The sequence below is a fragment of the Globicephala melas genome, chromosome 1 (assembly GCF_963455315.2).
Source record: "Globicephala melas chromosome 1, mGloMel1.2, whole genome shotgun sequence".
NCBI classification, from domain to species: Eukaryota; Metazoa; Chordata; class Mammalia; order Artiodactyla; family Delphinidae; genus Globicephala; species Globicephala melas.
Window position 1 is genome coordinate 183,551,740 of NC_083314.1, and position 23,999 is coordinate 183,575,738.

At 56.1% G+C, this 23,999-nt stretch overlaps 2 protein-coding genes across 3 annotated transcripts; one reads left to right on the top strand and one right to left on the bottom strand.

Annotated features, from left to right (window-relative positions):
• The first annotated feature begins 468 nt into the window (after positions 1-468).
• On the top strand, positions 469-11,123 carry ICMT (isoprenylcysteine carboxyl methyltransferase). 2 transcript variants are annotated; one of them, XR_004044325.3, is made up of 6 exons: positions 469-777; positions 1,624-1,712; positions 2,621-2,790; positions 3,580-3,797; positions 6,010-6,436; positions 8,759-11,123. XR_004044325.3 is itself a non-coding variant. In XM_030880242.3 (5 exons), exons 1-5 carry the CDS (start codon positions 583-585, stop codon positions 6,190-6,192), a joined length of 855 nt encoding a protein of 284 aa, XP_030736102.1. In that variant the 5' UTR covers positions 469-582; the 3' UTR covers positions 6,193-7,834. The 2 variants fall into 2 exon arrangements, 1 of the variants encoding a protein (XP_030736102.1); XM_030880242.3 differs by lacking the exon at positions 8,759-11,123 and having other exon boundaries at positions 6,010-7,834.
• On the bottom strand, positions 9,392-23,795 carry RNF207 (ring finger protein 207). Its single transcript, XM_030880228.3, has 17 exons — positions 23,362-23,795; positions 22,584-22,716; positions 21,245-21,389; positions 21,066-21,147; positions 20,916-20,991; positions 20,712-20,837; positions 20,217-20,263; positions 19,881-19,953; positions 19,746-19,814; positions 19,159-19,227; positions 18,976-19,073; positions 18,033-18,219; positions 17,676-17,861; positions 17,352-17,403; positions 16,917-17,034; positions 12,177-12,257; positions 9,392-10,992 (listed from the first exon to the last, which is right to left on the bottom strand). The coding sequence occupies exons 1-17, from the start codon at positions 23,550-23,552 to the stop codon at positions 10,824-10,826; spliced, it is 1,902 nt and encodes a 633-aa protein (XP_030736088.1). The 5' UTR covers positions 23,553-23,795; the 3' UTR covers positions 9,392-10,823.
• Positions 23,796-23,999: the final 204 nt, after the last annotated feature.

Sequence of the window (23,999 nt, forward strand, 5' to 3'; positions counted from 1 at the left end):
ACCCCGCTGCGTGCATGCCCCAAGGGTAGTGTCCCCGCAGCCTGGGCGCCCAGCGGGCGCTCGGAGACCCTGCCGAAGGCGGGTGGTCTCTGCGCGCGGACCCCCCCGGGGCGCGGTGGGGTGGAGGCGGATCGCCGGCTCGCGCCCGCATGCCCAGGACTGTCGGTTTCGCCGGGGATCGCGCGGGGCCCGTGAGCGGCGGGGGCGGGGGCTGGGTGCTTTAGATTTCACGTGATTTCTCTGGATGGGGACATTCTGGAGTTTGGGGCCGACTCCTGGCAGACGCCGCCGGCAACTTCTTGGCCCAGGACCCAGACTGCCCGCGGCCCCGCCCGCCAGCCGCAGCTGTGCCTGGGTCAGGGGGTCCCGGGGGGACGGCGGGGCGGGGCGGGGCGGGGCGCTCCTGTAAAATTCGGGCCCCCGCCGCGCGGCGCGGCGGTATCGCGAGAGCTCGAGGGCCGTGCGCAGGTCTGGGCGGCTGCCCTTCCCGGCCGGCGTCGGCAGCGCAGTGCGCAGGCGCAGCGGGCGGGTTTCCCCAGGCTACAGTTGGGGCCGCCGCCCGCTGGTCCGCCGCCCTGCGCCATGGCGGGCTGCGCGGCGCGGGCTCCGCCGGGCTCCGAGGCGCGCCTCAGCCTCGCCACCTTCCTGCTGGGCGCCTCGGTGCTCGCGCTGCCACTGCTCACGCGCGCCGGCCTGCAGGGCCGCACCGGGCTGGCGCTCTACGTGGCTGGACTCAACGCGCTGCTGCTGCTGCTCTACCGGCCGCCGCGCTACCAGGTGCGGGCCGGGCCGGGCCGAGGGCCGGGGCGGGGACCGGGGGCCGGGCGGGCTGGGCGCGGCGCGTGGGCACCGTCCCCCCGGGGTCGAGGTCCGGGTCTGCCGAGAGCGCGGCCCGCGAGAGGGGTTGCCTCCCCCGGCCGCGTCTTTTAGCAGCTGCGAGTTCAGGTGGCAGGAGGGCCCCCTCCCTGCCAGTCCCGGGGGGCGTGGGTCGCGGTCCCCCTCCACCCGGCGGAGTGGGTGGGAAGTTGCGGTTGGTGCCGTTCAGCAGCTGCGGCAGATGCACGTGGGGTGGGGAGTGAGCGGGCCCACGAGTTCTTTTATGTAATTTAAGGTGTGGAGAACTACCTGCTGTCAAGTCTGAGGTCAGAGGCCCCCGCAGTTACGTGGAGGGGGCTGGGCGCAGAGTCCCGGCTGCCCCGACCAGATTCGCTGCATGGACTTGGGAGAATCCGGCCAATAAGCTAGGTTTAACGCAGTTTTCCCACAGCCCTGAGTGACAATAACAATCATAATAGGAATGGTAGCTAAAGCTTACTTACGAAGCACTTCGTCTTAAGTGCTTTACATGGGTAATCTTCACAGCAGTCCTCAGAGGTAGGTACTCTTGTCATCCCCATTGTGCAGATGGGGAAACCGAGGTCCAGAGAGATTAAGTAACTTGCCTAAGGCCACAGAGCCATAGAGGGGTGGGCTTGGGATTTGAACCCAGGCAGCCGTGTTTCACCCTGTTAACCTCTGAGCAAATCGGCTCCATGGACTTGCGGGTGGCCTGCTTACCCCAGGAAGTACGATGTATGCTCTGTGAACAACCAGGTGACTGATCCTCTTCTGGGTCCGTTTCAGATAGCCGTCCGAGCCTGTTTCCTTGGCTTTGTGTTTGGCTGTGGAGTGCTACTCAGTTTTAGCCAGTCTTCTTGGAATCACTTTGGCTGGTAAGAAGTGCTTTGGGAATGACAGTTTTGAGGTGGGGGTGGGTGGCTCAGAGGGTCAGTAGTGATATTCCCGCATCCTTGGCTGGCTGAAGGCTAGTGAGGGCTCTAAGGGAATGAGGCCTCTAGCTTCCTAGATTCCCGCATCTTGAACCTTGAGAACTTGTGCCCGTTGGCTGCTTCTGTCGCAGGTGGAAACAGGTCTCCCTGGCACCCTTCCCATAGGTGCTCTCATCTGCTGCACCTTCAGTAATGTGACCAGCCCCTCCCAGAAGAGGGTACTGGTCCTCAGTGACAGGAAGGGGCAAGGCTCTGGCTCGTCTTCACAGGCCTTTTCCGTCTCTAATTTCTATTAGGTCACATCTAGTGCCTCCCCCACGGCCAGTGTAGGATTTTTCCCTACACTATGATTTCAGTCCCTTGAGCCTTCTAGTCCCTGACCTGGATATGAACCAGTGGCTTCAAGGTAAAAAGCTTTATCTCCTACTATCAATACTCTGAGCCATCTAATCCTTCTTTGCTGGAATTATTTCAGTTTTTTGAATTTTTGTATTCGACATACATCACTACTTTATTTTGATACTTCTTTCATGTTTTCCTGTGTGTAGTGTCATTTTAAAAAAGGCTGAAGGCCCATAGTGCCTTCCTAACCTATGTTTTTTGTTTTTTGTTTTTTTTTCTTTTTTTCCCTCCTGTGACATTCAAAAACATAGTCCCTTTACAACCCCACTTTCTGCAAACCTCAGGGAATAATGCTACATGTGGGTGCCTGATGTCCACTCTCAGACAGGTGACAGCAGGCCCTCATCATAGAATTCAGGGACAGTTCAGACCAAATCTGTACTTGGACTTAAAGGCTAACTTGATTCCCTTGCCCCAACTTACCTCTCGTTCTTTTTGTTTTGAAATAGGTATATGTGCTCCCTGTCATTGTTCCACTATTCTGAGTACTTAGTCACAGCAGTCAATAATCCCAAGAGTCTGTCCCTGGATTCCTTTCTCCTGAATCACAGTGTGGAGTATACAGTAGCAGCTCTTTCCTCTTGGATAGAGTTCACACTTGAAAATATCTTCTGGCCAGGTCAGTGTGCCCTGCTTTCCCCTCTGCAGGGGAGATGGGTGGCTTCCACGTGGGCCTCAGCACAGTGATGTGGGTTCACCTCTCAGGTCTAATCTCCCCGAGTGATCTTCCCCAGACCTCTATCCTCACTAAGCTCTTTATAAAGGACAAGCTCCACTTGTGAATTCCGCTTCTGGAGTTTGAATGGATGATATGTTGACCTTACGCTTTAAGCCTTGCAGGACGTAGTGTGTACCATTTAATGTGAAGTCCCAACCTCTGATAGCTGTAATACCAGGTTTACAGTCAGAAGATTCGGATCTGTTCATTTTCTGTGACTTGAGAAATTTCATGTAAAAATTTTATTAGCAAAAACTACTGCATCTGGAACCTACTCTGACACTGAACTTTCCACAGCAAGTTAAATGAAATGTATGTAGTTCCTAAGGTTCAGTAAAGGGCCAAGGCGGGAGACGCTGGACCCTTCTCGGCTTCACTTAGCTGTCTTTGTCCCCAGAGGAAGGATGGGAGCGTGTGGCGGGGGTGTGTGTGGATGAGAGCCTGTCACCTCTTTGCCGTGACACTCTAACTGGGCTGTTGGCGGTTTAACGTGAATGGGTGAACAGCACAACTTAGGGGAATGTGTTTTGTGTATAATTAAATTTTAATGTGATGACAGATGCCGATTGCCCACTAGCATGTGTTCTAGTGTTCCTGTCTTTCGAAACATAGGTTAATTTTAAGCATGCAGAGGGGAACTCAGCAGTCCAGGGTCTTCACTCCCCGGTTGTCACCATCCCTCTCCTGCAGAACTGAAGCAGATCACCTGGCTCAGCGCCACGGGGCTGCTGATGGTGGTCTTTGGAGAGTGTCTGCGGAAAGCGGCGATGTTTACAGCTGGTTCCAATTTCAACCACGTGGTGCAGAATGAAAAGTCAGACACCCACACTCTGGTGACAAGCGGAGTATACGCTTGGTTCCGGCATCCTTCTTACGTTGGGTGGTTTTACTGGAGTATCGGAACCCAGGTATGGTATCAGATACGATACTGGTCTCCTTTAAAGTGTTTAAAAATATGTTTTAAATCGACATATAATTTAAATATCATAAAATTCACCATTTCGAAGTGTATAATTCAGTAGATTTCACTGTATTCACGAAGTTGGTCTTTTTAATTTGTTTGCCATTGTGGTTTTTTTTTTTTTTAAGTGTTGTGTTTACTTATTTATTTATTTATTGGCCACGCCGTGCAGCTGGTGGGATCTTAGTTCCCTTAGCAGGGACTGAACCTGGATCCCCTGCAGTGGAAGCATGGAGTCTTAACCACTGGACCACCCGGGAATTCCCTGTTGGTCCTTTTTAAATAGGTACACGTGTTCCCTGCCATGTTTCAAGTGATAGTTAAATAAAAGTCAAAAGAACTGATTTAGTCTTTAGCGCTTTTTGCTATGTACTTAAAATCTGGGTGTCCTAAGCTTGTAAACTTCCGGCGATCCTAGGTGCCGTTACCCCCTCTGTCGTACCCCTTTTCTGCCTCTTTAACTTAGACCTGGAGCATCCCAGTGGGATGAGGACAGACATGGGGCTTTGGGGAGAGCCCTCTGCCACGCAAGGGGCAGCTCAGCTGATTTTCATTAGAGGCTGCTGTGGATGAGCCCAGGGTCATATGTCAGGTTTAACATGAGCGATGGAGGTTTGCTCTGTCTCAGACTGCAGACCGAGCCTTGTTTCTTGAGCATTGTCTCTTGAATCTGTTTTCTTAGTCCTAGAAGGACTTGGACAGAGAATGTGGATAGAGCTTAGAAAACTCATCACCTCTTTGGGAACATCCAGTCCGGTCCCCCAGGCATCCCATTGCAGTGCATGGTATGGGGGGGCACTCTGGTGACCCCCAGTGGTGTAGTAGGTTACTGCACAGCATTTGTGTGAAAACTTGCAACCCTGAAACTTAAGACTGCCGCATTAACAATCACATTCCCCGGGAACAGGCTGACTGTAGTGGAATCATGTAATTTGCCGTAAGTGCTATAACTAATAAACCTAAGTGCTCTAGGGCTGGACAGCTTTTCATACTTCTTTGCCTATAGATCTTTCTACACCGTGACCCAGCACACAAGTGTGTGTAACAACTGCACAGATCTTTCCTGAGCAACGCTCACCCTGACTGTGTACAGAACACTCTGTTTCCTGTCTTGTCAGTGTTTGTAACGCCGTTTCGGACGCACGGGATTGATCTCCTGGCTCCATGACGGGTTGTGGCTTGAGACTGGGAAACCCCGCTCTCGGGTCTGCTGGCGGTGGCGGCACAGGCTCTGGGGTCCCTGGCGGGCGGGTGGGGCCGGTCCGGCTCTAACATCAACTGATGGGCCTCTGTTTCCTTGCGGGTTAAGCAGGGGCGGCAGCGCTGCTCAAGAGGCTTGCTCTGGGCGTCGAATGGCTTACTGGCTGGTGGTAAAGGGCTTGGCATGTGCTGGGAACACAGTAGGTGCTCAGTAAACCGTGGTGAGAAGAAGTGAGGTCACCCATGTGGGGAAGACGTACGTCCCGGGCGGGGGCCGGGGGGTCCGTCGGAGTGGGCAGGGGTGGATCAGTGGGCTCCCTGAGCTACACAGAAGAAGCGGGCCGAGGAACTGCTTTCCTGGGCTGCGAAAGCCGGGCTAAGGAGGCGTGGTTGAGGCGTGGTTCGTGCTTTCTGAACAGGGGAGTGATCTGATGGAAGAAGTGGTTTTGGGGGCTCAGCTGATAGCAGTGTATCGACGGCACGTACGCAGGAAGGTTGCGGGGGCCAGAGGCAGGGGGCCAGGCAGCTGTGGGGTGGGAGGGAGCGTGCTAGGAAGGGGGCAGGGTGGGAGCCACGCGGGAAGGCAGTGGTGCTTGGAATGGGAATTCACGTATGGGGATGGAGGCAGGAGTTGCCAGCACCCCTGCCTGGGGGTCGAAATCCAGGAGGTTGCTCTTTCCTTTCAGTTTTTAGGTATCTCTCAGGTAAGAGGAACAACAGAAAAGCGTACGAACGAAAGCTACAGTGATGGGTGTTTAGCCCTGCTGTGAAAGTGATGGTGTGGTTTCCGTTAATGGCGCCCTGGCTCAGGGTCTCAAAGACCCTAGTGATGTTTCAGGAGTCTCTTGGGCCCTTGGCAGGAAGTCCTCTGCGGTCATTGGAGAGCAGCACATGCCGCTAAAGTTCAGGGTTTCGGGTCACACTGACCCCAGTGCACTAACCCTGTGTCCCTTCGCCAGGTGGTGCTGTGTAACCCCATCTGCGGCGTGAGCTACGCTCTGACAGTGTGGCGCTTCTTCCGCGACCGGACAGAGGAGGAGGAGATCTCGCTGATTCACTTTTTTGGAGACGAGTACCTGGAGTATAAGAAGCGGGTGCCCACGGGCCTGCCTTTCATAAAGGGGGTCAAGGTGGAGCTATGATAGGCCCGGGCGGCCCAGGCCAGGCTGGGGCCCCCCCACTCCAGGCAGCGTGGGACGGAACTGCTTCCTGTCGGCCACGCTGCAGAACGGACTTTCTTAAATCATTTTGTGTGTCACCAGTGGCTCTTCTGGAATATCACTCAAGATCAAATGGTCAGAAGGCCTTAGGACCAAAGGACCCCACTCCCACCCCCACTCCCACCTCCCCGCTGCCCGGAGCAGCCTGTTCCCGGGCTGCATCAAGGTAGGACATAGATTAAAGGTGGACAATAAGCAAATAACCGCAGTCCTTGGCAGTGACCCCCGACGCGCCTGGGCAGAGCCTAGGCCACACTCCATCCCCCACGAGGCCAGGGCTGTTAAGTTGTAACCCAGACCCTTGGGGAGAGGTGGGCTCACTCCTGATGCTGAGTGAGGCTCCTGCAGCAGGAAGGGGTACGAGGGCACCAGTACTTGCTAGTGTTAGAAACCCATTCAGAATCCTTACTTTGACCGAAACACACAAACAGCACAGCTTTAACCTCCCTGTTTCTGTCCTTAAGTGCATGAGCATCTCTATAATTTTAAAGACACTTCCTTATAAGGCACTTTGGCTCTTCATATATCTCATCCTGTTTACTTACCTGTTTTCAAAAACAGCAGTACGAACTCAGGGGACTCGCTTGGCGTGTGAGCCCCACCTTTCACTTGGCAGAAAGGCAGCACAGACACCTCCAGATGACTCAGCTGCTGCTCTGTGTTACCAGGGCTCCCCGGGCCAGGGACACTGTGGGCCCCTGTGGCTTTCCTGGGTCCTGGCTCCTCCCAGAAGGGGGCTGTTACCAGTGACAGGCATGTCAAAGGTGTGTCATTTCTCCTTTATCCAAAAAAAATGCTTCCTGGACACCTGCTCTGTGCAAGGCATTGTTAAACGTTGAGAAATACCGCTCTCCGTTTACTTGGGGTTTTTTCTTATTCTATCATAGCTTATATTTTTGTGTTTTGACTTAAATCTGTTAACCATTGATTTCTATGTTCTGTTCTCAAAATTCCATCGTCCCTAATGCCATTTCAAACTGTCTTTTCCAAAGGGGTTTGAGCATAAACAACTAGGAAATTCAAGCAAGCCAACTCAAAAAAAATAGGGCAAATAATCGCAGCTGAGATTTAGTCAGTGCTTTTGTTGTTCAAGTTCGGGAAGATTGGCTTTACGAGTCAAACATATAAGCTTTGAGACCCTTGTTGAATTCTGGACCAGAGAGCAACTTGCTCTCAGTGTGAATTCCTTCCATGCAGTCCTGCAGTGGCACCAACAGAGCGTGAATCAGGTGGCATCGGCCCCTGGCTGGAGTGCTGCCACGCCACGCCACGCCACGCCACGCCACGCCACGCGACGCGGTTTTCAAGGAGCCACTAAACCTTTCCGTGCCTAGACCTCCCCATCTGTAGGATGGGGTCAATACCACCTACCTCGCAGGGGTCTTGTGAAGACTTAGAAGAACAATGTCAAACGTTTTTACTACTTTGGTGACAGAGATGACATAAACGAAACCAGTATTGCATGAATTACACAAAAATGGACATTTGACTCACTGTACCAGATACCGGGAATGTGTGTTCAAAAAAGCATTCTACCAACTCGAAATATTAACTTATTTCTAGATTTCATGGCCTAATTAGTGTTTTTCATCATTATACATACCAAAGAGGTTTACAGGTTCATCGCTGACAGGTGTGACATTTGCTGGTTTGAGGACCGGACAGATTCCAGCCTCGGCCTCCTGAGGTCTCGCAGGCAGACAGCCCAGGCAGCAGCCAGGGTCTCGCGGCAGATTCTTCTGGCGGGAACACTGCCCGGCGGGACGTCAACATGCACTTACTGTGTTTGAGGACTTGAATCAGTGCTAAACTTGTTCTGCAGACCACTCCTAGTGAAATACACTCCCCTTCATAGGATTGCAGAACTGAGGAGGGTGTAGCTGGGGTTTTGGCGGCCACCCCCAGCTCTTTGAGGGAAAGTCCTTTCTTGCTGCATCTAGCAGGTTAGGACCCAGCTTTCATTACCACTGGGGGTCGTGAAGTTGTCTCTTCAGCAGATGGAGAGGAGCTAGTGACGACCCTGGCTTTGTGGACAGTAAGGCCGGAGGTGTTGGCCTCTGACGGTCTGTCCTTCCTCCGCCGGCCTGCCAGGCCTGGAGCTCAGGAGGCAGGCCCTGGTGTCGGCAGGGAGATGCTGCTGTCACACCACCTGGGCTGGACGTGACATTCTGCTCTGCTTGAAAGAGCAGTTCCACAAGCAAGTTCCCACCCCGATTTGTAACCCAGGGCGGAAGTCCGCAATTACTTGGGGATCAGAGATGAACTACTTAGGGGCAGGATTTGGCAAGTGATTGACTTTCATCTAGCACTGAGATCTTCAGGTTATTTTTACCTTTATAAGTTCAGCAGTGACAGCGCACAAGGAGGAGAATCAGGTTAATGGGGTACAGGCTTTTTGGGTATTCCCGAAAGCTTATTTTGGGTAAAGGCCACATCACCGGTCCCCTCAAATTAAGAAACCGTCAGGAGATTTCTTTTTCCATTGCAGGTTTCAAAGCGGAGACTCTGAAATGGAAAATAGGCACTGCACAGAACAAAGCTATTTTGAAGCAGTGCAAAATGAAACACTTCACGAGGGTTTGCAGGCTGGGGCCGAGACCGGCGGTTTACTGAAACGAGGTTGTAGGTGAGCCTGGCAGAGGGCAGGAGGCAGCGCACCCCGCCGGCCCTTCATTGTCATAAACTGCTGCATAAACCTACAAAGGGAACTGTGTCAATCCCTCCCGCTTATTTAGCACTCTGGGTGATTAACATGATGGGGGAACGTCGCTAAACCCACTGGCTGTGTTGACAGGGGAGGTTCCGTAGGGTCTCGACGGCAGCTCCGTTTGGTCGCAGCCCCTCTGTGACGGGAACAGTGAACCACTGTCCCTTCTCTGCACTTTCTTACTGCCTTAGACAGTTGTGCTCTCCCTCTGTGTTTTGCTTCTGCAGTGACTTGGTGAGGCCAGGCGACCCCAGCCTGTCTGGCATGGTGCGAGAGGCTTGCTGTCTGTGCCCCGCTGTGGGGGCCTGACGCCCTGTCCTGGGCTCGGTCCCAAGCGCTTGCCCCTGCAGGACTGTCCCGTAGCTTAGGCTAGGAGAGTAACCTAATGGGGTAATTACTCTTCTTTTTACATGCAGAAATGTTTATTTAAATATTGGATTTTCTTTCACAGAAATTATTTCCAATGCTTAAATAAAACTGTACTTGATTTCACTATGAACAATAGTATGATCGTGTGGGATTCAGAAACTTTTTTTTTTTTTAAATATTTATTTATTTATTTATTTGGCTGTGCCGGGTCTTAGTTGCAGCATGCAGGATCTTTTAGTTGCGGCATTCGGGATCTAGTTCCTTGACCAGGGATCGAACCCGGGCCCCCTGCATTGGGAGTGCAGAGTCTTGACCACTGGACCACCAGGGAAGCCCCCAGAAACTCTTAAGGTCTTTTTGCTTCTGGCTAAGAAATGTCCAAGGCCTACAGCGTAAAACCAGATGTGTTTTGCCTCCTCGATTCTGTTCTGAAGTCCTACCTCTAACCAGTTTGTAATGACAAGTTCCTCCAGCCCCCCAGGCTACCGTGGACGTTTGTGATGCTCTGGGACGGGAACGTCTGACAGAGCAGGTGTGGAGGTGTTGGGTACGGACGTGGCGGATGCGTCAGCGTATCGACCTGCAGGCCCACCTGGCACGTAGAAGCCACTCGCCGTTTGAACCACTGAATCAAGCTGATGTTTGCTTAAAGCATGATTCTTTGGGCATCGTTTTGCCTCCAAAACTTTACACTTTAGGTCATGCAGGTTAATTTTCTTTCTTAAGCGTTTTGTTTAAGTTCCGCTTGATAAAATGGGTACTGGGTAGGAGTGGAAAACCACTAGAGCGAAGTTGCTGGTGAATCGTTTTTTAATATCTATAGAAGGTGAACACAGGAGAGTGACAGGCGGGGACAGCGGTGGGGAAGTCGTGACGGAGGCCATCTCCTGCCACGCAGGCCACCAGGTGCTATCGCGTTGCTTTATGCGCTCAGCCCTGGCCCTACAGTGAGAAAAGCTGGAGCAAAGGGTTTTCTCCCCTATGCTGAGTCAGCGCTCAGATTAGCGGGGGGAACTTTCCAGCGGCGCCCGGAGAACAGTGGGGCTGTGCGTCAGGCAGAGCCGGATTCCTCTGTGGTAGGGCAGGTGCTGCACAGTGGGCGGGTCTCATCACCCGAAATTCAGACGGGTGCACACCCCACCACAGCGGGCGCTCACGGGACGAGCACACAGACACCAGGGAGGTGCAGGGGCAGTGAGGGGCTTCCGGCTGGACGTTCACTCAGGTAACGTTTTCCACGCCGACTGGGATGCCGTCCCGAGTCACCTTGGTGAGGACCAAGATTCGGGGCAACACGAAGTCTGGCTCAAGCCAAAGAACCTGAAATTGGGACCTGGCAGAGAGTGTCTGGGTTTTTCTGCTGATGCGTGATTATTACACATTAAACAGAAAAGCATGATGGGAACCGCCTTTTCTTAAATATCCCAGCGTTGATGTGCACGTTGTAAGACGCCCGACCTCCGGGAGCAGTCCCACGCTAAGCTGGGCGCTCTCTCCATGTGGGGACGTCACCCCCGTTTTTCGGTTTGGGTCTGTGAGCATCTTTATTTTTCAGTGGAGGCTCTTCTGCGAGGCTGCTCAGGGTCCGGCTGTTTCTCGGCTCTGAGGTCTTCTCTCTCCTCTCCGAGACACTCACTGGATCGTTCCTAAAGAAACACTTAATGTGAGCTCCTCTCTGCTCCCGTCTCACTGTGTCCCAGCGCTAAAATCCACCCAGGCAGAGGCTTTCAGAGCGGCCAGCCTTCCGGGAAGGCACCAGCGGGTGATAGAACCTCAACTACATCATCTCCTAAAGGATTTTTTTGTTTGTTTTTTAATAAATTTATTTATTTATTTTTGGCTGCATTGGGTCCTCGTTGGCTTTCTCCAGTTGTGGTGAGCGGGGGCTGCTCTTCATTGTGGTGCGTGGGCTTCTCCTTGCGGTGGCTTCTCTTGTTGCAGAGCACGGGCTCTTGGCGTAGCGGGCTTCAGGAGTTGTGGCTCGCGGGCTCTAGAGCGCAGGCTCAGAAGTTGTGGCGCATGGGCTTAGTTGCTCGGTGGCATGGGGGATCTTCCCGGACCAGGGCTCGAACCCGTGTCCCCTGCATTGGCAGGCAGATTCTTAACCACTGCGCCACCAGGGAAGCCCCTCCTAAAGGATTCTTATTCACTTCTGATGACTTCTGGTTGCCAAAACATTGGCAGTGCAGACCATTTCAGTGGCTGTGGTGACCCTGCTCTTTGAATTGACCCTCCCCTGAAGCATGGTGCCTGGGAGGGCAGGGCTGCTTTCTGCTCTGTCACCAACCCCGTGGTGGCGCTAGATGCAGCAGACCTCTCCCTGCCCCCAGGCCCTTTTAGCTCTGACTTCCTACAACTCCAGAGAACTACGAAAAGATCAGCCTGTGATAGTGACACATCTGTTATGCACATTCTCCTCTCCCTCTGGCAGGCATTTTGGCAAACACTGTGGCTCCAGTGAGCAGCCGTGCTCTCTCACAGGAAGAACTAACCCTCGATCTCTTTCTCGAGTCGCAGTGGCGTAGGAGCCTGCGCTCTCAGAGGTGTGGGTTGGGCAGGCGGCAACCACGGCTGTCCCTAGTTATAAACCTCACGTCACGTCTATCAAGGTCACATCTGTCATCTACGAGGTCATCTGTCTGAAGGCACCGCCCAGTTTAAGAACCCCCCTGACCCTGTATCTTACACACTGAGGCCCAGCTGAGGCCGCAGAGCTAGCTGGTCAGTGGCAAGTTGGGACCAAAAGAAAACCGGAGGTCAGTCTTTGTCGCCTGTATTTGTCTCTGAGATTACATCGTTTGCCCACTCAGGTTGGAAAGACTCACTTTACCTGGCCTGGGCGTCGCCGTTCATGCCATCATCATGCGTGTTTTGGAGATGGTCTGACGGTTCATCCACAGGGGCCTGAAACCTGCGTGAGAGAAAGCAGTTCCCAGGAATGCGGATGCAGCAGAGCCAGCCCGCTGCATGTGCTTAGGCTCACTGCACAGACACCGGACTTGAGCAAACACTTTGGGCCTCAAATATTTACCGAGGGCCAGGGCCACGGCAGTGGACGAGAGAGGCTGGGCCCTGCTCTCGTGGGAGACCCGTTCTGCGGGGGGAGACACGCCAAGGTTGGGAAGGAGGCCCAGCGGGACGGATGGTGGGGAGTGACAGTGAGGGAGACCTGCTTTCACTAGGGTGGTTTGCGAAGGCCTCCCTGCTGACGAGACCTGGGTGATGAGGTCCATGGAACAAGAAGAAGCAAGAACATTCCAGGCAGAGGCAGGGAAGTGGCAGCCAGTCTAGCTTCTTTGCGGGACTGAAAGGCCACTGTGCCTGGGGTGTGGGGAGGGGCCGACGTGGGCAGAGGTGAGCAGAGAGGGTCCCAGAAGGACTTTCAGGCCCCAGCACGATAGGCTTTAGAAAGACCACTGACTGTGGCATGCTGGAGGGGCCAGGGTGCGGGGCTTGACAACGGCGGCTTGGATGGAGGGTCACAGTCGAGACAAAGCAGGCGGACCAAGAGGGTTGAGTCAACAGGACTTGAGGATGGGTTGGCAATAAGGGATGAGGGAAAGAAAGGAATCCAAGTCTCCTGGGCTTTTTACTTGAGCACCTGGAGGACTGTGATGCCTTCACTGAGATGAAACAGGAGTAGCATGTTCGGCGGGGAGGAAACCAAGTTCGGGGCCATTGTGGGGTTTGAGGTGCCCTGAGACCACCAAGAGGAGACTCTCCCAGGAAGGGACACTTGGAGATGAGTCTAGAGCTTGGGCAGATCTGTGCTGGGGAGGGGGATTGGGGGTCATCTGCAATACCATGGGGTTTTAAAGCCAGGAGACTGGGTGAAGCCCCGTAAGGAGAGGGCGTAGGATAAGAAGAATGCCTGGGACTGAGCCCTGGGGAAAACTGACATTGGGGCCTTGAGCCAAGGGGGCAGAGCCCAAAGCCAAAGAGACTAAGAAGGAACCGCTGGGGGACTTCTCTGGTGGCCCAGTGGTTACGACTCTGCGCTCCCAAAGCAGGGGGCCCGGGTTCGATCCCTGGTCAGGGAACCAGATCCCACATGCATGCTGCAACTAAGAGTTCGTATGCCACAACTAAGCAGCTCGCGAGCCGCAACTAAGACCTGGTGCAACCAAATAAATAAAGATAAATTAAAATAAATAAAAATTTAAAAAAGGTTCTCCTTCCCTTTAAAAAAAATGAAAGAAGGAGGAACAGCTGGAGGGGCAGGAGGAAAACCACACCGGGAGTGTGGGGCGTCTTAGAAGCAAAAGAAGAGTGTGATGAAGGTGACAGACAGTTCAGGCTCACGAGTGCTGCTTCGAGGCCAAGGGATGTAGCCCACAGGTTGCTGATGGAACAGGAGCAGATTTGGTGGGTGGGGTTGGTGTGAGCTGCCAGCAGTGGGAGGGGAGGAAGCAGAGGGCAGCTCCAGATACCTGGAAAGCGGTGCCGTGAAGAAGGGTAGAGGCAGCCTCCCTGCTTGCCCCAAACCTCCAGGAGCTGGGCTCCTGCCCGAGCTTTCCATGTGCTGACACCAAGCACGGATGCCACTTCCCCCCAGAGATGTGACTCTGCCGGGGTGTTGCCCCTTGCAGGCAGGCAGGAGCACCCTACTTGAAGCCAGCTGCTCACGGAAGCAGAGCACACAGAAGGGAAAGGACGCCAATGCTAAGAGCACGGCTTAGAACGGGCACACAGCGTGAACAGGCTGGGTAGGCGGCACCAGGATGTCACCTCCACCCAGAGGCCCCCCAGGATAATCCCAATCTCAACTGCTAACACCAGAGGTTAGTTCTGCCTGGTTTTGAGGTTTTATAAATGGAATCACACAGTATCTGGAGTAAACTGCTTAGTAAATGTCAGCTTAGGAGGACACTGTAACTAGTCCTGGCTGGACAGGGATTTGATCCAAATTGTGCAGAAGGCATGATGAGTGCAACCTCTCAGTGTGACGTTAAAATAGTCACTTTAAAGGTGGCTTGGCAATTCTGGATTAATACAGCAATTGCGCGCGCACACACACACACACACACACACACACACACTCTCTCTCTCTCTCTCTCTCTCTCTCTCTCTCTCTCTCTCTCTCTCTAATTTTTCCTTCTTCCCCAAACTCATTAAAACTAGTAAAGGGACCAAAACAATGAGGGGGAAAAAAACCTCTCCAGGTTGACAGCAGGAAAGGATAACAGCAAAATTTTGGAACTGGAGAGCATGTAGACAATGGTCACTAATTCAGCAGACCTGAGCGGCGGAGGCCCAACCAGTTCCCACCACAGAATCCTCAGGGGGCCCAGGAACGGGTAGCCCCAATGCCTCTGCAAGGAGGGTGGGACTGAAATAGGCCGATGAAGGTCAAGATCCCTACCTCCGATCCGCTGCCCCCACCCCCAATACTGAAGGGTTAGTCTCTGGGAGGGTGCGACACACCGTGAGAACTACTGAAAGACAGAAAGTCAGCTGTGTGTACAGATACTCCATATGGTGACATTCCAGGAAGGAAACTGGGCAAAGATCTAAAACTGACATTGGGGCATCAAGAGTAAGATAAAGCAAAACAAAAAACGCTGCCCACCCAGATCCCTTACACCGAAGCACCGCCCATGTGCTCAGAGCTTCCAGCCTGCTCTCCTCCACCCCAACTCCTAACATGAACTGGTAATTGAAGATTTCCTGACAGCTGAGAAAAGCCTTTAACAGGGAAGGTAGAAACCTAAATAAACAAAACGTAACTTGGAGGAAACAGACTTCAGAGAGAAGGAAACTTAAAAAAACAAAAGCAAAAAAACATGTATCGGCCCCCAAAGGGTTAAGATATTCTGTCCATGCAGCAACAGAATGCTGTGTAACAAGAGCAGTCAGGGTACCAAAAACACCTCTTTGGAAATGAAAAACAATTTAAAACATTTAAAAGAGCTCTTGGAAATTTTCTTCAAAAATGAAGAACTAGGGCTTCCCTGGTGGTGCAGTGGTTGAGAGTCCGTCTGCCGATGCAGGGGACACGGGTTCGTGCCCCGGTCCGGGAAGATCCCACATGCCACGGAGCGGCTGGGCCCGTGAGCCATGGCCGCTGAGCCTGCGCGTCTGGAGCCTGTGCTCCGCGACGGGAGAGGCCACAACAGTGAGAGGCCCGCGTACTGCCAAAAAAAAAAAAAAAAGAACTAAATAGAAGAGTCAGAAGATAAGAGAGGAAATCTCCCAGAAAGTATAGCAAAAAGATGAAGAGGTGGAAAACAAGACTGAAAAGAGATGGTAAATCAGGGCCAGCCCCGGAAGGCCAATACCCAAGAAGAATTCCAGAAAGAGAAAAAGTGGAGAAAATCAACTAACCAGTTCAAGAAGAAATATGCCCAAACAAGGACATGAATTTCCAGATTGAAAGGACCCACCGCTACCCAATGGACGGGACTAGACCCTCACCAACGTGAAATTTCAGAACGCTGGGAGCAGAGAAGATGCCACAAGCTTCTGAAGAGAGAATAAGTGGGGACTTACCCAGTGGTCCGGTGGGTAAGACGCTGTGCTCCCAATGCAGGGGGCCCAGGTTCGATCCCTGGTTGGGGAACTAGATCCCGCATGCGTGCTGCAACTAAGAGTTCACACACTGCAACTAAGAAGTCAGCATGCCGCAACTAAAGATCCCGCATGCCGCAGCTAAAGATCCCACGTGCCGCAACTAAGACCCGGCACAGCCGAAATAAATAAATGAATAAATATTAAAATAAATAAATAAATAAGGAGAATAAGTGGGTCACATTACAAGGATTGGGAATCAGAATGCCTTCAAACCTCTCAAAGATAGCCTTGGAAGTTAGAAGACAATAGAGTGATGCCTTCGAAGGAGAATCCTTTCCAATTTAGAATTTCCATCTAGAATTCAATACCCAGCAAAACTATCAGTCAAGTGCAAAGGCAGAATAAAGATATCGCAGCCTTACGCTGTTCAAAACACGTCCCTTCTCTGCACCCTTTCTCAAGGAGCTGCTTGGAGGATGGCCTTCACCAAACCATGAAAGAGGACACGTGTCATATGGGAATCAGGAGATCTCACTCTGGAGTGAGACAAATGGAGTCCCCTGGAGGGTGGTGGAGGGAGAGGCTAGGTTGACCACTGTGTACCAGCCCTACAGGGCAACCACCCTGGGGCTCAGACTTGAGAGGCAGGCACATTGAGGACCTGCCACCCAAAATCCTCTGCCACTGTTAACACCTCCAGTGCTCAAGTATGGTGCTGAGAGCCTGGTCCAGGTTCCTATCTAGACTTGTCCTAACCGTGTACTGGGGAAGTTCTCTTTGCTCTGTGTCCTGCTGTCTGGATCAGCTGAGGACCCTCATTATACCCCCAAGGTGTAAAGAGATGGGCAGTTGTGTGCCTAGAAGCAGAAACTCAGAGCAGCCTGCTCATTCTGTGTTTTGGCAGATGTCCAGCACCTGGTCCTCCCAGATGCCCTGATTAAACAAACCTTCATGACCTGGCCCACTGGCTTCCCTGAAAGGGGCTCTCCCAGAGGTGTGGCACCTTTCCTGCGCACATTCTGAAGTGTCTTGGTTCCCCCGGAACACTCCCTGCTCTCACCTGGGCTCTAGCCGCTCCTTCACCTTGGCAATGGAGCGGACGTAGGGCGTGATCTGCTTGGTGATGGTGGTCAGGTAGGCATTCTCCTGCTTCAGCTGGAGAAGGTCATGGAGCTGGGCTGTGGGGGCCCAGGCCAGAGCGTTAGGTCTTATTGGCTTCAAATTCTTACTCTCCAGCCTTGAACCATCTAAATAACCCAACTATTTCAGTGATTACCTCTAATTAAAGAGTGAGGTAAGACTTGTGAAGGCATCCTACTTACTGAATCCTGATCTCAGATAGATCATTTGGGGGCCAGTTAGCAGCTGTGAGGCAAAGTCAAGAGCTAGGGGGAAGAGCACGGGGGTTCGTATCTGGTTAGTGGGTAACTGGCTTCCTGCCCCTGAAAGCATGTGGATTAGCTCCAGGACCGGGGTGCGCCCAGCTGCCCGGGACCTTCATAGATCTCCTGCTCGTTAGCCACGCGCTGGTAGGATTCCTCCCAAATCTGAAAGAGAAAGTAAGTTGGATATTGCACGTGGCCGTGAGTTGGAATTTCCCTTGACAGCATTTCTGTCCTCTAGCTACTCAGAGCCATAGGGCACTCCCAGCCAGTTCATGTGGTTCCAGGCAGCAAAGGCCCAGGTTCCAGAGCCTGCCACACGAGGGCCTCCTGGGGCACCAGGCCAAGGTCCTCCTCCCCCTTCCTGTCCTGGGGTAGCTCATGTACATGCTGACAGGTGGAGCTGCAGGGGAGGGAGGTTCCTCGGGAAGGGCTACCTCCTGGAAGACTGCTCTCATGCCCTCCACGGAAGCATACTCCAAGGCGATCTGTGTGTCCACCTGCAGGGACTTGTGCAGGATGTCACCCATGATCTCGGCCTTGATGAGCGAGTGGTGCTTGGTGAGGTCCCGGTGCAGCTCCTGTACCTGGTCCTTCAGGTTCTGCATCTCTGCCTGCAGGCGCTGGGGGGAGAGACCGCGTGAGTGCCTGTGTTTCCTGCAGGCTGGGTGCACTGCGGGGGCCTCAGTGGAGGGACGGCTTGCAGGCCAGGTGGCCAGGACTAGATTTGGCCACTGCACCTTGGCGAGAAGGGGTGGGGCCTTTCCCAGCTGGCAGGTCCCTGGCCCCCTCACCCGGTAGGAGTTCTCAAAGTGGCGGCAGTGTTCCGTGAAGGGTGAATCGTCGCCCTCCGCCAGCAGCACCTTGGTGCTGATGGACCGGTGCAGCGTGGGCTTTTGGACCGGTGACCCCAACATCTTTCCCACGGGGGAGGGGCAGCTGGGTCCCATCAGCACCTTGGGGCCCGAGCCCCCTGCTAGCCTGGGGAGAGAACTAGTGTGGATGTAGACGTGGGGGTTCCGGAGGGTCTTCCCTTCCCCCAGCCTCCCAGCGCGTTCTCAGCCTTCTCAACCCTCTCACCCCAGGCTGCACACCACTACCACGCAGGAGCTCTGAAAAAACCTGATGCAAGGCTGTGTACACCCAAGACCAATGACGTCAGCAGGGTATTTTTTTTAAATCCTGAGGGTGATGCCAATGTGCAGAAGAGTCCACCAGGATATCCTCAGACAGTACGTTCCCTCACACACACTCGACCTTGCAAATTTGGCTTGACGCCCAGTACCCTTTGCCTGGGGCCCTGGAGCTCTCAGCAGACACATCCAGCTCAGGCATTTCTCCTAACTCCCTCGGGGGTCTCCGGCTCTCTAGACTGGGCCCCGCCCCCCGCGGAAGTCAGACCCCCTGCGGCTTCTGGAGACCCAGGCCCCACCCTAAGCTACCCCTTCCTTCCAGGGCTTAGGCACCCCAGTCCGGGTGCAGCGGCGGCGGGTGGGGGAGCCCCTGAGTCCCTCTGTCCACCCCTGGCCTGGCTCCACTCCAGGTCAGCCACGCGCTTCCGATCCAGGGCGGCCCCGACGGCTGTTTCCAGGCTGGGCGGCCTCTCCCTCCCGCGTGGACATCTTTGGAGCCCAGACGCGGCGCGGGGAGCTCGGCGAGCTGGGAAGGGCGGCCCCCACCCCAACGGGGACCTTGTGCCCGCATCCCCTTCCCGGTCCCGGCGCCCCTGCGGCTCACGTGCTGGTACCGCCCCCGGCACCCGCCGCCCGGCGCGGTCCCAGCAGCAGCAGCGGCTCCAGGCAGCGCGCGAACTCGGCGCGGTGGTCGCTGGCGATCTGGGGGGACGGACGAACTCGTGAAGCAGCTCCAAACTCCGCGGGCCTCCGCCCCCGGCCCGGCCCACCCCGCGGCCCCGCCCACCTTGCTGCTCTGTGCGGGCCGTAGGCGATGTGGCCGCGTGACGATGCCCTGCAGCCTCTCCACCAGCTCCTGCGCTCATGTGGGTGGGGGCGTGGGGGTGACAGGGAGGCGGGAGGACCGGAGGACGCGTCCGTCTTTAGGATTTCACCTGCCATCCAATCCTTCCACACCACCCCTGCCCCCAAATCCACAGGAAAGACTGGGGGGTCTGGACTCCAGTAGACACAATGCACTTTGGGGGAGAGGCTTATGCTCCCTTCTAGGCTTTGCTGTCCTCTTATTATTTTACTTAGTTTTTGGCCGCGCTTTGCGTGGCTTGCGGGATCTTAGCTCCCCGACCACCAGGGATTGAACGGGGTGGAGTCCTAACCGCTGGACCGCCAGGGAATTCCCTGCTGTCCTATTAAAAGGGGTTCAGCCAGCCCCTAAATGTTTTGTAGATGATGGTGTGGAAGAGGGGGCTACCCAAAGACCCCCTGGTCCAGCCTCCAGGTAACAGGCTGCCCAGCTCCGAGGTGGGGGGCTCTGGTGTGCAGGGTGGGTTCCTGGTGGGGAGGGGGGGAGACACAGAAGCTGTGGGCACTCACATAGCCCAGGTCCAGGAACTCAGCCTTGTTGGCCAAGCTGAGAAAGGAAGAGCAGATGGCCAGGTGGACCTGTGAGAGGGACACTGCTCAGTGCCTGGGCTGGGTGCCCGGCCCTGCGCCCCCAGCTCCCCTTACCTGGAGGGTGGGCAGCAGAGTAGCCAAATGGGAGAGCTGCTCCTTGAAGGCCTTGTCCTTTTCTTCATACTGGCTGGGGGAGGAGCGGGCAGCCTCATCTCCAAGGGGAGGGCTGCCCACCCCCACTCTGGGGGCGGGCTCAGAGCTGGGTGGTTCCATCTCCCCACCAGCTTTGTGCATCCTTCCTCGACACCCCTTCCCTGAGCCCTGAGCTTTCCTCCTCTCCGGTAGACACCTGGATGTCTTGCTCTCCAGGGTGGGCCGGCGCCTGCCCGGGCTATGAGATAGGTGTCCGGAGGTCAAGGGGCAGGGGATGGAGAGCCCGCCACCACTCACCTCTGCACAGCCTGCAGCAGCAGCGCTTTCCTCTCTGCCAGTTTGTCCTGGGAGGGAAGGTCTGCTACTGGCTGGGCAAACTCGGCCCTGCCACCTCCCAGCGCTCTCCCAGTCCCCTGGGCCCCAGCCACACGGCTGCTTAGGCTGGCTCTCTCCAGCCCACCAGCGCTGCTGCCCGGGCCACCTCCTTCTTGCATCTCACTGCCTGAGAGCCCTGGTGCCCTCACCTTAAATGTCACCTCCTGGGGGAAGTCTTCCCTGACCCCCTCTCACCACCAGCGCCAGCCTGGGGCAGGCCCGTGCTCCACCTCTAGAACTCTCCTGGCAGCTAGACTGATTAAGTAACTTCTGAAAGCAGCTCAAGACTTGCTGCCCTGCTACACTGGAAACTCCACACGGGCCCCCGGGGGGAGGGGCCTGCCCTGTGTCCCGGGCACCGGCCATGGCTGGTAAGGATGCTCAGCCTGTGGCTGTCTAGTCCCCCCTACCCCTCACCTGCATGCTGCCGAAGAGGGCGTGGATGGCGGCCTCCTCATCCGCCGCGCTGCGTCGCACCTCGTCCACCATCGCCTGCAGCAGTGCGATGGCCTCCCCTGTGGCGGTCTGCAGGGCCTTCACCGCCTGGGGACAGGGCGGCCTCAGCCTTGTGGGCGCGCGTTCTCAACCCCCGCCCCGGCGCGCTGGGCACCCCGCGCTCACCAGCATCGCCTGCTGCAGCCGCTCGCAGCCTTGCACGTACGCCGACTCGAGGTCCACGCAGTGAGCCCGGCTCTCCCTACGGGGAGCCCGCGGATGAGCCCTGCTCCGGGCCACCCTCCAGCCCCCTCACCTCCCGCGCCCTCTACCCACCCCTGCATGTCCCGGAAGCAGCGGATGCACAGCAGCGACTTCTTGTCGGTGGAGAACATGATGTAGGGCTCGGCGTGCAGTGCTGCGGCGGAGTGGGGGAGTGCGGCGGTGAGGGCTCCGGCTGGTGCCTGTCCCCATCCCCGCCCAGCGCTGGTCCCCATCCGGCATGCCGCACTCACTGCACTTCTGGAGCACGTCGCGGCTGCGCTGGCCCAAGGCCACGATGTCGTGGCGCGCGAACATGCGTGCCCGGTGCGTCTCATCGCGGCAGCGCGCGCACAGCGGCTGCCCGCACGTGTTGCAGAAGTACGTGGTCTCTGCGTCCTGCGGACAGAGCTCGGGCTCAACCCGCCCGTGAACTGGGAGCCTGATCCCATCACAGCCCGCGAGGGAACTGCAGCCTCCGCACGTCGTGGCTGTGCGTCTTGGCCCCGGCCTGGGGCAGGCGCGCGGTCACATGCAGCCCTTTCATGTAACCCCAACGCGCAGCGCTCTCATGTACCCAGTTTACAGACGAGAATATTGAGGCTCAGAGAATAGGTAAGGAGGTCCAGTAAGGAGCAGTTACCCAGGACGGTCTTGCGGAGGGGGTTACATGGGGTTGTGGGGAGGGCAGGCACTGCCTTTGCAAAACATTTCACCTATAACAAAAACGTATGTGTACGCCTGTGTGTGTGTGAAGCCCCGCCTTGGCGCCCTCACTAGTAGCCACATGGATGCCTACGCCGGCCATCTGGAGTGGGAACTTGGCTGGGAGGCGAAAAGGAGTGAAGACCTGCAGGTGCCCTTCCCCAGGGCTGAGAGTCCAGGGCACTGACCCCAGTAATGGCTATGAAAGCACAGACCCCCAACTTCCTACGTTGGCACTCAAGGCCATTTCCTCCCCATGCTCTCCTGACCTCCAGCCCCTCACCTCCTGCTGGTTATGTCTGTACTTCTGCGTAGCACATATTCTAGAACTTGCACGCCCTCCCAGACCTTTTGCTCCTGCAGGGACATCCTCCTGGGATTCGGAATACCTGGTCCAGCCTCCACAGGCCAGAGAGAGTCTCGCGTGCCCTTCACAGTCCAGCCTGAAGCCTGTCCTCTGCTCCCTGGTCTTTCAGGATCGCCCCTCCCCAACGGCACAATGTCCTCACTTCCCCTTGGGCTGTTGATAGCTGCCCACAGCTACCCAGGTAGCAGCGGACCCCAGAGGGCTGGCCTAGGCCTGTGCCCTGGCATGCCCTTCCTGTTCCAATTCACAACTGTGTTCTGAGTTGGGCACCAGTAAGCTCTCCCCAAATCGAAATAGCCTTAACCCCTGCAACTATCTTGGTGTTGGCCCAGGGCAGTTGTTTTGGACCTCAGTCTCCACACCAGTAAAATGGGGCCCACATTCTGGATACAGGGTGCCTTAGAGAGGCGTTGGAGAATGCCCTGATGGGTGATCCTCTGATGACATGGCACACACTGCAAGCGTCAGGACAGTGCAACCTGGCACCCTCCGCTCCCCACCCCACCCCCAGGCGCCCCTGCCTGCTTGCCGCACTCCTGGTCGCAGTTGGCACAGCGCACCACGTCCATACCATCCCCTGAGCTGTCCACCAGGAACTGCAACAGCCGATCCACCGGAGGCAGCCCGCTGGGGCCCTTCACCACCGTCTGGTGTCTGCGGAGAAGCTCCAGCCAAGATCCGGAGGCCTCTTCCCGAAGGCTCCCTACCCCCTTCCTACTCCAGACATTCCAGTCTGGAGCTAAAAATAGGGCGGCGGGAGGTGGGATGACTGCAGGTCTGATGTCTGTAAATACCTCAGCCAGTGCTCTCTGACCCCGTCCCTTTCCAGTCCTAGGGGAATCTTGGGATGGGGCTGGCGACTCAGGGTGTCAAAGGCAGAAGGCTCCCCTCAACCCCCTCTCATGGCATTGGGCAAATTTAGGGCCACCCCGGGTAACTTGAGCCAACATAACCTGCTTGTGTTGACTGAAGACTTCAGGACCCCCAAGTGAGTTACTGGGAGTGTCCAGACGCTGAGCTGAGATCCCCTACTCCAGCAGCATTGAATCCGACAGCACGCGCCCTCTAGCCCACCCTCGCCCCCTGACTTTCTGTGGGTGGCCTTGGGCCATAACCCCAGGTCTCAGTTACCCCATCTGTAAAATGGGCTGGAGCCTTCATGTTCTCTGGCAGAGAGGTGCAGGCTGCGGGCAGCCTCTCCCAGCCGTCTCCACAGGGAGTCAGAACCTTGCCCTCCCAGCACCTAGGTCCCAGCCCAGCGGGGCCAGTCTCCCGTCTTAAGGGGCTCGAGGCACTCACTGGCACAGCGGGCAGGCGAGGCGGCCGTCGGCGGTGCGGCCGCGCAGGCAGCCGGCGCAGAAGTCGTGGAAGCAGTCCAGCAGGCAGGGGTGCTCGTACTGCGCGCGGCACAGCGGGCACACGAGCGGGGGGCCGCTCGCCGCGTCCAGGGCGCCCGGGCCCTCCAGGGGCGCAAAGATAGCTCCCGACATCTTCGGGCACAGCGCAAGAGGGCGGGGAGGCGCCCGCGGCCCCTCTGCCCCGGCGCCTCCTCCCTCCTACCTGGCCCGCTGGACCACGCGCGGCGTCCAGCGGTCGTGGAGCGGGAAGCAGCGAGGGTCCGGGGCTGGGGGCTGGAGCGCCGGGCGCGGGGAGAACGGGCAGGAGGCGCGCGGAGGGGCCAGACCCTGTGCCGCCGCCCTCCCCGCCTCTCCACGGCAGCCCTGGAAGGTCAGTCGGTGCCTCCTACCCAACGCCCAGCCTCCCCGGGCCTCCCTCTCCCCTCCCCCCCCACCCCAGGAATTCCCCTCCCGGTGTCCTCTGGGTGACCCGCAGCCGACACCCCTTCCGCGCCAGGCGCCCCCAGCCTCGCGCGCGGTGCCCCCGTCCACCTTCCCGAGGCTGGCGCCGGCTGCCTCGAGCCGAAAACCTGGACGGAT

Coding starts and splice junctions, on each gene's coding strand:
- RNF207 (XM_030880228.3), bottom strand. CDS start 23,552: ATGTCGGGAGCTATCTTTGCGCCCCTGGAGGGCCCGGGCGCCCTGGAC. Junction 18,220..18,975: donor GCCGGGGGCGGTACCAGCAC/GTGAGCCGCAGG, acceptor TTCTCTCCCCAG/GCTAGCAGGGGGCTCGGGCC. Junction 12,258..16,916: donor AAGGAGCGGCTAGAGCCCAG/GTGAGAGCAGGG, acceptor TCTCTCACGCAG/GTTTCAGGCCCCTGTGGATG.
- ICMT (XM_030880242.3), top strand. CDS start 583: ATGGCGGGCTGCGCGGCGCGGGCTCCGCCGGGCTCCGAGGCGCGCCTC. Junction 778..1,623: donor ACCGGCCGCCGCGCTACCAG/GTGCGGGCCGGG, acceptor GGTCCGTTTCAG/ATAGCCGTCCGAGCCTGTTT. Junction 2,791..3,579: donor TGAAAATATCTTCTGGCCAG/GTCAGTGTGCCC, acceptor CCTCTCCTGCAG/AACTGAAGCAGATCACCTGG.